Source organism: Miscanthus floridulus, chromosome 3, assembly GCF_019320115.1.
Source record: "Miscanthus floridulus cultivar M001 chromosome 3, ASM1932011v1, whole genome shotgun sequence".
NCBI lineage: Eukaryota > Viridiplantae > Streptophyta > Magnoliopsida > Poales > Poaceae > Miscanthus > Miscanthus floridulus.
The window spans coordinates 108,973,250-108,985,686 of record NC_089582.1 but is presented as its reverse complement, the minus strand read 5'-3'; the positions used below and the strand labels follow the sequence as shown (position 1 = coordinate 108,985,686).

General features: G+C 50.2%; 1 protein-coding gene across 1 annotated transcript; it reads right to left on the bottom strand.

Annotated features, from left to right (window-relative positions):
• Window positions 1-7,536: 7,536 nt before the first annotated feature.
• On the bottom strand, window positions 7,537-8,852 carry LOC136546425 (fasciclin-like arabinogalactan protein 1). The gene has a single exon (XM_066538404.1). The coding sequence runs from the start codon at window positions 8,712-8,714 to the stop codon at window positions 7,872-7,874; it is 843 nt and encodes a 280-aa protein (XP_066394501.1). The 5' UTR covers window positions 8,715-8,852; the 3' UTR covers window positions 7,537-7,871.
• Between the last annotated feature and the right edge of the window lie 3,585 nt (window positions 8,853-12,437).

The following is a 12,437-nucleotide window of genomic DNA, read 5'->3' as shown; positions in this document are numbered from 1 at the left end:
TGGCATGTATGGTGTTTTTCCTAACACTTTTCCAGGGCAAATGACTCAACACTGGTATTCTCCTCATTTCACTAACCCCAGTGTTGTGCCATTTGCTCACCCCCTGTCTTTCTATTGATGCAGAGCGGAGGCCTGGAGAACACGTGGCTTGTTGATTCCGGCTGTTCGCGCCACATGACCGGAAGTTCCAAATGGTTCTCCAGCCTCGACCCCATGCAATACAAGGAGTACATCACATTTGGGGACAATAGCAAAGGTAAGGTGCTGTCTCGTGGAACCATTCGGGTCAATGAGTCTTTTATCTTGAAGGACGTTGCTTTGGTTTCAAGCCTGCATTTTAATTTGCTCTCTGTTTCGCAACTCCTTCAAGATGGGTTTGAGGTGCGCTTTAAGACTAGACTTTCTCGTGTGCTCGATTCTCAGGGACATCTAGTGTGTCAGATCGTTCCTTTTGGCCGAGTTTTCAGAGCTGATTTCTCTCAGTCTTTCGGTTCTTCTCGCTGTTTGGTTGCCGGATCTTCTTCTGATTTGTGGAAGTGGCATAGGAGACTTGGTCACTTGAGCTTCGATCTCCTAGTGAGGTTGAGTTCTCTTGACATGATCCGAGGATTGCCCAAACTTAAGCTTGAGAAGGATCTGGTATGCCATCCCTGTCGCCACGGAAAGATGGTGGCTGCTTCCCATCCTCCAGTGACTCAGGTCATGACCACGAGACCCGGTGAGCTACTCCATATGGACACTGTTGGTCCGGCTCGGGTTCGGTCAGAGGGAGGGAAGTGGTACGTTCTAGTGATCGTGGATGATTTTTCTCGTTATTCTTGGGTGTTTTTCATGGAGGGCAAGGATGAAGCGTTTTCTCATGCTCGTGACTTGATCTTGAGGTTGCAAACTGAGTTACCAAAGAATGCCATACGAGCTATCCGCAGTGACAATGGCACTGAGTTCAAAAACTCTCAGTTTGACACCTTTTGTGCTTCCTTGGGTCTTGAACATCAGTTTTCTTCGCCCTATGTCCCTCAGCAGAATGGTGTTGTTGAGCGCAAAAATCGGACTTTGGTTGAAATGGCCAGGACGATGCTCGATGAACATAGGACTCCTAGGCGTTACTGGGCTGAAGCCATCAACACCGCCTGCCATGTTTCAAACCGCATTTTTCTTCGTGCTTTCTTAAAGAAGACATCCTACGAATTGCGGTTTGGGCGTCCACCCAAGGTGAGTCATTTTTGAGTCTTCGGTTGTAGGTGCTTCATTCTTAAGCAAGGTAATCTTAACAAGTTTGAATCTAGATCTTCGGACGGTATATTTCTCGGTTACGCTTCTCATTCACATGCGTACCGTGTGCTTAATCTTGAGACTAACCGTGTCGTGGAGACTTGTGAAGTCACCTTCGATGAAACCATGCCCTCTTCTATTTCGGTCTTTGAACGTGCAGGTGATGAAGAGATGGGTGATAGCATTTTTGTTGAGGATGACGATGACGTCGATTGGGATGATCCCAAGCCATCTCAACCGGCTGCCCCGATCGAGCCAGCTTCGACCACTTCGGCTCACGGCCCTGAGCCCTCCACCTCTACTTCATGGGGTCCGTGCGAGCCGCTTCCTCAATCGACTGAGGAGGCTCCAGTTGTGGATGAGGGGGAGGCGACTTCATCTTTGGGTGCACCTCGACATATCCAGCGACGCCATCCTCCTCAGACCATGATCGGCGACATCGACGAAAGGGTAACGCGTTCCAAGTCTTATCATATTTCCCATTTCGCTCATTCTGCTTTCGTAGCTTCTTTTGAGCCTCGAGATATTGGACACGCACTATCTAATGCCGATTGGGTTAATGCTATGCACAAGGAGTTAGAGAACTTTGAGCGGAACCAAGTGTGGGTTTTAGTTCCACCTCCACCAGAGTGCCACCCCATAGGTACAAAGTGGGTTTACAAGAACAAGCAGAGTGAGGATGGGGTGGTGGTGAGAAACAAGGCGAGATTAGTGGCTCAGGGTTTTTGCCAAAAAGAGGGAATAGACTATGAAGAAACCTTTGCTCCTGTTGCCCGTCTAGAAGCCATTAGGATTCTTTTAGCATATGCAGCTTCGAAAGGGTTCAAGCTGTATCAGATGGATGTAAAGAGTGCCTTCTTGAATGGGTACATAGAGGAAGAGGTTTATGTGAGGCAACCCCCTGGCTTTGAAAATCCAAAGTACCCCAACCATGTTTTTAAACTCCACAAAGCCTTGTATGGTTTGAAACAAGCCCCGAGAGCCTGGTATGAGCATTTGAAAGCTTTCTTGCTTGATAAGGGTTTTAGGATGGGTTCCGTAGATAAGACTCTGTTCCTCCTCAAGCAAGGCACAGACATCCTTTTGGTTCAGATATACGTGGATGATATAATCTTTGGTGGCTCTTCTCATGCTCTTGTTGCCAAGTTTTCAGATACTATGAGCAGGGAATTTGAGATGAGCATGATGGGCGAATTGACTTTCTCCTTGGGCTGCAAATCAAGCAAACTCGTGAGGGGACATTCGTGCACCAAGGCAAGTACACCAAGGACGTGCTCAAGAAATTTGATATGGGTGAGGCCAAGCCTCTTTCAACGCCCATGTCAACCACGACGGCCCTGGATGAGGACAAGGAGGGAGAAGCAGTGGACCAGAAGGAATACCGAAGCATGATCGGGTCCCTGCTGTACCTAACGGCGACGAGACCGGACATCCAATTCGCAGTCTGCTTGTGCGCGCGTTTTCAGTCTTCTTCGCGCACGTCTCATCGTCAAGCCATCAAGCGGATCCTCAGGTACCTTCGTTTCACACCCGAGTTTGGTCTTTGGTTTTCAGCTTCCTCCTCCCTTTCTCTTTGTGGGTATTCTGATGCGGATTATGCTGGTTGTCGTGTTGAGAGGAAGTCCACTTCGGGGACTTGTCAGTTTCTTGGATCTTCTCTTATGTCTTGGTCTTCTCGCAAGCAGTCTAGCGTTGTCCAATCCACCACAAAAGCTGAGTATGTTGCTGCTGCTGCTTGTTGTTCCCAGTTGCTTTGGATGATAGCTACTCTGAGAGACTTTGGGTTAGAGTTTAGGCGAGTGCCTTTGTATTGTGATAGCACCAGCGCCATAAGTGTAGCCAAAAACCTAGTCCTTCACTCAAAGACAAAGCACATAGAAGTTCGCTTTCACTTCTTGCGTGACCACTATGAGAAAGGTGATATTGATCTACACCACATTAATACCCAAAACCAGCTCGCAGATATCTTCACCAAACCACTTGACCAAGCCCAGTTTGCTCGCTTGCGAGGGGAGCTTGGAGTTTGTTTCCCTTTTTAGAGGAGGGGAACTTTGGTTGTTGTATTCTAGTTTTGCTTTTCTTTGTAGTTTAGTCTTTGTTTTTGTTTTTATATCATACTTGCATATCATATCATCATGTATCATATTGCATCCTGAGCTTCATCCTTATAGTAGCTAGATTGACACTATGCTCTTGTTGGGGATGTTATGGATATACATGATGTGCTTTTGGCTTAGGCTCCTCTTGATCAATTGATGCATGTTATGAGCTAAGCTTATTTTCCAAACTGTGAACTTGATTAAAACTTGTTGAAACATGAAATGTGTTCACCACTACTTGTGGCACTAGCATGTGTAGAATGTGTTGAGATTTTTTTTCTTGCTTCATGTATATGCTTAGTTGCTACGGCTCATACTTTGAGTTACACACTTGCTTGAGAAACTTGAATTTGTGCTAAAACTTGAAAATCAAACTAAGTGAATTGAAAAGATCGGGATGGGTCTGTACTATCCTATGTCAGAGTATCGAGACAGCTCCAAATTGCACTTATTGGTGAACTTGAGCTCTGTAATGGATACCGAGATCATTGTCTTAAGCTTCTGATTGCTTTTGGCATAGGCTTGACATGGTCGCTAAGTCAGGTTTTGGTGGCACAGATAACCTCCCGCACACACTTGTCTGACAAACTTTGGTAATAAGCTGCATAACTCTGATAAATTTCAATTGGTGTCTAAAATTTGATCAAACCACAAGTTTGTCTCATGACATGATGTGTGAACTTTGTTTGGGGTAGTTCACTTTGCATACATGTGTAGCACAAGGTCGATCTCCTGTCTATTTTTGCTATGTGCTCCTTTGGTGGTGAACCCTCTTTTAAAATTGCTCAAACTTGATCAAAATTGCTTAAATGCCATATTTCGTCTCATTTGGTCACTTTGAGCATTTGCTAGCACTTGTATGTGTTGCTATATATACATGACAGCATCAACTAGAGCCTCTTTTCAATCTACTTACTATAATCTTGAAGCTTCTGCATTCGTGCATTTCTGCATTCATAGCATAATTTGAGGGGAAGATGCAATCTTTGGGCTCTAGCTTGATAAGTGCATGTGTCAACAAGGGGGAGAAGTTTCCACACTCACAATGTCACCTAAAGTTGAGCGATATGCATTCATTTGAGAGAGATTGCACTTGTTCAGGGGGAGTTGCATTTGAGGTGTTTTGCTAGATGTGTTGAGCTTTTGCCTCTTCTGGAGGGTCTAGCAGTTTTTTCGGTTTTTCGAGCTTTGCTAGTGGTGTTGAGCCCGTTGCCTCTTCTTGAGGGCTAGGTCTAGCAGTTTTTCGGTTTTTCGAGCTTTGCTAGTGGTGTTGAGCCCGTTGCCTCTTCTTGAGGGCTAGTTTTGTTTTACTTGGTTGCGTCGAGCCGTTGCCCATGTCTTTGGGGACCAAGTTTTGCTCACCTTCAAATGACCCAGTTTTTGGCTTTTCTTTGGCTTTTGGTCATTTGGGTGAGTTCTTTCTTTTCTCTTCTTCTTCTTTTTCTTTTGCTCAAGCTGTTCGTGTATTGGTGTTGACAATGCACTCATCAAGGGGGAGATTGCGAACACAAGGTTGACAAGTACCCTTGTGTGTTCGTTTTGTGATGAGTGATTGTCAATGTGATCCACGAAGTAGGTTGAGTGGTGACTAACCCTACCATGGCGAAAGCTATGTGTGCGACATGTCTTTTGGCTTGTGTTGTGCAGGTGTGGAGCTCGGATGTGGTGGTCGACGGCGAGGTGAAGGTCAAGGAGGACGTGCCGTGCCGACAGACCGGGAGCGGTGAAGGACGGACGTGAGGCTTGGACCGAGGGACCCAGAGGCCGGGTGACTAGCCATGGTGGCTGACACTTGGGACATCGACAAGTGCAAGAAGACATGGAGTGACGGTGTTGACCGGGTCAAGACGGCGGACGCGTGAGTCGAGCGAGGCTCAGGAGGACTTGGCGGGCCGGCCGGTCGAGGACGGCGGTGACACGCGTCGGATGGCGGGGGACGCGTATGGAGTACGCTACTCGCGGACGGTTTGATGGTTTGGGCCTCAAAACCATCGGATGGACGGTTTACGGGTTTGGGCCTCAAAACCCGGGCGGAGGTTCCGAGGAGGGACGGACGGCACGTGGCGGCATCGGGGAGTTCGCGTCGAGGCGAAGCTACCGGTGAGAAGGCGCGGTGGCCGTCGGATCAAGATTACACCGGGTTGGACAACAACGTCCTTGGGCTTAGCGGTTCAACTCATTTGTATCCAGGGGCAAAACTGGGAATGTGTAATAGCCCTGTTAAATAGGATGAGGGAGCCCCCATCTTCCTCACCTCCTCCAGTTTTCATTTTCTCCTTTAGGGTTTCTTCCTCTAGTTTGCTTCCATGTATGAGAGAGGTCCAGAACTCAAATTGTGACTTGGTTTTGAAGGAATCGGTGGCCGTAACCACCGTATGTCCTCCGGGATTCATTATTTAGTTGTGTTCTTGATGTGATTTTGGTGTTCTTCACGAGCTCCTTTTGTCCCTTCTTGTTTCCCCTCTCGTTTCTTCGATTTGGGACGGTTTTGGTTCGTTCTTGTTGCCTTGGATCGATCAGTGACATGAGTAGAAGCTTTCCACCGAAGGAAATCCACTAATTCCTCACGAGATCGTAGATCCGGGCAATTTTGGTTCTTGACCTATTTCTTGGGGGTTTTCTTCAATTCCTTCGATTCACGGAGTTAGAGTTTGTCTCGGGCTATGATCTTTTAGAGGTTGCCTTTCTACTCGCTTGTGAACTCTTGTGCAAAATTTCAAGTCATTTGGAGTTGATTTGATCAAGTTATGGCTTGATTTAATTTTTTTCCGAGAAACTGCTCGTTCATACCGGACGTGTCCGATATTTCTCACTTTGGAGTTTTGAGCTGAAATTTTGTGGAGACCTTCCCTTGGTGTCTAAAGAGCTATGGTTAAAATTTCATGATTTTTGGACACCGTTTGATGGGGTTTTGGATTTTTCTCTTTTGGTCAGCTTGCTGCTGAAAATCCCGGACGTGTCCGATATCATACCGGACGTGTCCGGAAAATACCGGACGTGTCCGATATAATACCGGACGTGTCCGATATTTGCAGGAGCAGTGCTGTTTTCTTTTGGGAGTTTGCTCGTTTGGGCTTTGATCTGTGTTCCGTTTGCTCTGTGGTGACCCGCTGTGTTCTGAGGGAGCATCCACCCTTCTCTAGGGTCGTGGTCATCAAGTCTTTCGTGTATGCTTTTTGGGGATTGATGTTGGGACAGTGGTCGAAGATTTCGAAAGAAATTTGAGGCTCCCATTCAACCCCCTCTGGTCGTCGTTTCCGGTCCTTCATAACATTTTCAAATTTCTAAAGTTTTGACGTAATGGACAATGGAGAGAATTCATTTCGTCCAACGCGTGGCCGTGGTATATGTCCTCGCGAGCTGGCTTGTTAAAACAGGCGTTAGTTCCTACGTGGCGGTCTCCCAGGTTCCTTGTGACGACTGACGACTGCACTGCACGGCGATTCGGGAAAGCCGAGCTCCGTGCCTCCGTCAGATTTAAGCCATCATCCTCTGGCACTGGCAGGAGACTGGCGTTGGTTGTGTTGTCTGGACGGACGGACATGGACCGACGGTGCAAAGTACTTTCCTGCACCAAAAGATGTTTGGGCTATGTTGGGAGGATGACACAGTGGGCGGTGGCAGCTGCGTCAGAGGCCCACCCTTTCGTCGGTGGCGCACTGCTCGCTTTCGTGCTCCATCGCAAATGATCGGGGCCAAAAATAGAAGCCCCCGGAGCTCACGAGCGCTGCTCGCTCTTCCGCAGCGCTCTGCTGCCGCCCGCATCGGCCTCGCTTTGTCCTCCTGGCCTGGGCAAACACTTGTTTTATTATTACTGCCACACTCCACTTGTGTTTTATAGTTGTGTAGTACGGTGGAGGAGGAGGAGGAGGAGTATACTTTTGGTGTGTGGTTTGGGTTGTTTGACCTGCGATCAGCGTCGAATGAATGGCATCCACCGACAACTGGAGACGCAGGAAATGATTGCGCAGGGAGCAGCACTCGCTTCGGAGCCAAGCAAGGATCCGGCGATGCATTTGTTTATGGGCTCCGATGAAGGCCTCAGCAACTCAGATTTTCTTTTTAGAACAGGTCAGATTTTGTTAGGGAGATTTGACCAAGAACGTTAGAAATTGGGATACCATACCAGCGATGCTAACCAAGAACATTAGAAAACCCCCCAGAAGCTCGTCGTCGTCAGAATCAGCAATTCAATGCCCAGACTTGAGACTTCACTCGTCCGTCAAAACCAAAAAATACAAACACCTCCTGATAAACACGCACTGAACGTCTGAACCTCACTCTAGTGGTGACAGGTAGAACTAAAAAAAAACAAGAAGAAAAATCTAAACCGAAGCACGAATATGTAAGCACGCATACACTATTTTCTCCCGATCGAGAAAAAAAAACACAAACCTCGCAAGCACGCCATCACAACCACCATCACACGTGACACGCCAATGGATCATCACCGGAAAAGAAAAAAAACAAAACGTAAAAAGAAAGCCCATTCATCGATCGCTAAGCCAATGCTGAGGCCACGGCCGCCGCCAGCGCGCCGGCGAGCCACCACCGGTCGCACGGCGCGCCGGCGGCCGCGCTCTTCTTGGCGTCCTTCTGGTCCACAGGAGCCGCGTTGTCTTCCGCGGCGGGGCCGGGCGCGTCGGCCACGGCGGGCGGCGCGTGGCTCTGGCGCGCGGCCGCCTTGCCGGCCTTGGTGGGCGCGTCCGCGGCGGCGGGGGCGGGCGCGGGCGCGGGCGTCGGCGCCGGCGCAGGCTTGAAGAGCTCCACGGGCTCCACCACGGCGCTGATGACGTAGATGGCGAGCGGGTCCTTGTCGACCGCCGTGGACTTGACCCGCGCGGGCGGCGCGCCGCCACTGGCGGCGGCCGTCCGGATGGTGACGACGTCGCCCTGGTTCTGCACCGTGAAGTTGAAGTTCCGGGCGGCGCCGTCGGTGGCCAGCGTGTTCATGGGCCCGTTGTTGGACTTGAGGCTCCCCAGCGAGTAGTGCACGGGCACGGCGTGGAACAGCAGCAGCTCCGCTTTCCCATCCGCGCTGAGGTTCCTGTACTTGGGCAGGAACGCCCGCACGGCATCGTCGGAGGGGCAGAACACCGTCATGCCGCCCTCCACGGCCGACTGGTACGTGGACGACGCGTCGGGGGACGCCGCGATCAGGTCCGCGAACGCCTTGCACCCGCCCTTGGCCATCTCCGCCGTCACGTTCGGAGGCGCCGCTGCCGCGGGAGCCTTCGCCACGGCCGCCGCCGCCGCCGTTGTGGACTTTGTGGTGGTGGTGGCCGCGAGGGCGAGGAGGAAGATAAGGAGGGGGAGCGCGGCGGCGCGGCGGAGGCGGCGCATTGTGCGGGGCGAGAGCGTGGAGCGGAGTGCGGCCGGCTGGGCGCGGCGGTGCCGAGCGTACGCGTGGGAGTGAGGGGAGTGGGAGCAGGATGGACAGTGGCGTGCACTTAGCTCGGTGTGTGAGCGTGATGCCACTGCCCCCTGCTGCTCAAGTTATTTGCATGGCATGCCATTGCTCCGTTTTTTTTCTTTGCACCAGGTTATGGATCCTCTTATTAACAGTCTTTTCTTGTTCCACTCCTACCATATTTTCCTCTTTCGTCTTGATTTTTGGTGGTGTGTGCGGTGTGGAGAAGCAATGCATTGCTGATCTGTTCAGAACCATCAACACGCGGCCCCGTTCGCTGGTCTGAAACTTGGCTGAAACTGACTGTTATTCCGGTTGAATTGTTGTGAGAGAAAAATACTGTTCCGATAAAAAAAAAAAGCCGAACAAGCTGAATATGGGATAAACCGAACAGGACCTACCCATGAACGGATGAACCCAGGGCATGTGCATGCATAGTTCGTCCACTTCTTGGTCTGAGCCCTAGCTTGCTGTGCATCGGTGCATGCAGGAGGAGTACATGCTATGGCACTCTATCTATTCAGGAAAACATGCAACAATCGCTCTGTTTGTTTGGGTTGGTTTGACTTATAAGTCATGATTGAAAGTATTATTGTCTGGTTTGATGTGAGAGAAAAATACTGTTCGTTGGCTGATAAGCCATGATTTATAAGTCAGATATGAGCAAGCGAACAGAATGTATAGGTTGCGTGCTAAAAAAGTAGTTCACGTTTAACCAAGTTTCTAATAAATATTATTTATATTTATGATTTTAAATTAATTTATTATAAAAAATATATTTTGTAATTAATCCAATAACATTTATTTGACATCATAAATATTGATAATTTTTTATATTTTCATCTTTCGTCTGGATTTTTAGTGGTGTGTGCCGTGTGGTGAAGCAACGCGTTGGCTCTAGCGCTGTGCTGTACATGCCATGGTACCCTTTTCGAGCATGCGAATAACAATCGAGAAGGATGATAACTGGGCCTTGCTGCTGGGCATAAACCGTGAGCGGCGGCCCCACAGCGAGCGAAACATAAATTCACACGCCTACTATTGTGTGTCATTCCTACCTACTCCTGTGTCCTATGATAACGCTATCCACGCATCAATCGATCATGAATCATGAGTGAAATGTTTATACGGGCGTAGTACACGGCCTGCCTAATGTAATCCATACGCTCGCACGGCAGAAATTTGACTTTTGATAATATTTATGCTGATTTATTGTGAGATTAAAACATCGTTCGTTCGTTGAAAAGTATTGTTGAGGCTTGGCCCATGGGTTTCCACCGGCAGCCGCCACCGCATCTCTGCCCCATACGCAGATGGCTAGCGCGAGGTCCTTTCACGAGTGCTTGCAAGCGGCGGCGAGGGGACATGACCCAACCAGTCTGCGAGTCGTCGACCTCCTAGGTGCATCTCGACAGGCCTTCACAGCAAGTGCCTCAATTGCCTCCTCTACACATCGGGTGGCAACCTGCAAGCTGCCTCAGCGATGTCTGCGGTGCAAGGGACTTCGACACGTTACGCGCGACTGCAAGCAGCCACAGCGCATGGGCTCTGGGACCTCGCGCGACGAAGGCACCCGGGGTCATCAGCCACAACGCGCTGTTCGTGGCGCCTGTAACTCCTCCGTTCGGCCGGTGAACCACGGTGGCTCGCGAGACTCTAGTGGGGTCGAGATTGACAGCGCCATTCCTGCCAGATGCGGTCGCCGGGGCTGACGACGAAGGTGTCACGGGCGGTCGGCAGGGGTGGCCCAGGCAGCGCCGACCTTCACCTCGGCCACTGCTGGAGCACAGACCGGGCACGATAACACGTTGGACGCGCCTGCCGACAACACAGCCTCGTTTGTTGCTATGCACTGCTCCCTCGAGCTAGACCCGCTGGTGTTGGAGATGTGCATGAGCATGGGGCCTCCCATGTGGGTAGACCCAATGCTGGAGGAGCTTGACGCCTCGCTCGTCATGAGTCAGCTAGCAGGAGCACCAACGCCTGGGTGCCAACCTACTCAGGCGGCCACCCCTCAGGAGGTTGAGGCATCGACAGTGGACACCCGTTCTCCGGCGGCTGCTTAGCGGGTGTCGGGATCGCCTAATGTTTTCGCCGCAGGGCTGCCACAGCTCACGCCACCACCGGTGGGACAAACCGGCGTTGCAGACATGGCAGGCACACCCACTCCCAGCGACACGACGCCCACGCGCAGGCGAGGCTGCTCGGCGTCTCGCACGGTTCGTTGAGGAGGTGCAGCTCAAGCGGAAGTCGCCTTTAATCGCCAGTCCAGCAGAAGGCGGCAACCACAAAGCAACCCCTGCCACTTAGGAGCCAGCGGATTGCTGCTCAGCCGCTGACGCACATACCGACCACCAAACCGGGCGAGGTACTCCTCCTGAAGAGGATGGGCATCATGCCACCGGCGGCGCCAGTTTCATCCGTGTCCAAGCAAACATACGACGTCTTTTTCGCAGGGAACTTGATGCCGAGCCACGTTGCAGCTCTGGACGAGCTGTTCCAAGCGACCAACAATAGGACTGGCAGAAGAGCGCTCTTCTCGGATGCGGATGGAGGGTCGCGCAGCCAGCAGTGGAGACGTCCGACTTCGTAGGTGGTAGCGCTGCTCTTAGCTCGGTTGTAAACCATTTATGTAATATCGAAGCTTGAATCTGTTTACTAGGACAGTCCAGCCTACGACTGTACGACCTCCTAGCGCCCTCGTCAGTAGTGCGTCGTTTGTATGGTTGAACTCTTCTTCTTAATTACAATGATACGTAAATCTTTTACGTATTCGAAAAAAAATACTGCTGAAGTAGTTGAAGCGAACAGGACCGATTTCCTAGACTTGGGCCGGGACGAAGGGACGTGATACGTGAAGGGCAACGTGGGCAAACAGTTGGTAGCTAGCCATCCTCTAGATCATACTTCTAACAGCTGTTGGAAAAAAAACAGTGACAATGTCACCAGCAGTAGAGCGAGTATAATAGGAGACTATAAGTTGGCTAAATGTTGAAGTAGAGGAGAAAGGAGAGGACAGAGAGGAGAAAACGGGTTGTAAGCTTACAGCCGGCTTAGGCAAAAGAACCAAGAAACTCTATGAAAGAGGCAAACGGATCATGTATTAATAGTGAAGAACTAACTACTATATAAGTAGGCTGAGAGAAGGCTGCAAACAAATCTTACAGCCAGCAGCCGGCTGATGTTCGACCGATGGTTTTTACAGCTAATAAGCCGACTAATGCAGTTTTGTTATGAGAAAAAAAATAATATAACATGGCTAATAAGCCGGATTCATAAGTTCAAACGAATAGGGAATGTATTATTAGTCACCTAAACTGTGCTTTATTGGTACTACCAGGCTTTACTACCTGTGAAGAAGCTTCTTTTATTGGTACTACCAGGCTTTCGTTTAAGGTGGCGGCGTAGGCGCGTAGTGTTAAGATTCTGTGGATCGACTAGGGTAGATCTAGGCGGATCAACACTTAGATCCGTAAAGCACATGCACATTTAGACCTAGAACACTACACTGAGAGGGAGATAGGGTAGAGAGGTGCTGGTGATGAACCTGAGCCTTTAGATGAAGTCGCGGTTGTGCTGGCCATCGCTGGTTCGGTGATGGAGGCAGCACACGGGCAGCGACGGGTGGAGTAGAGGTTGCACGGACGTCGATGCAG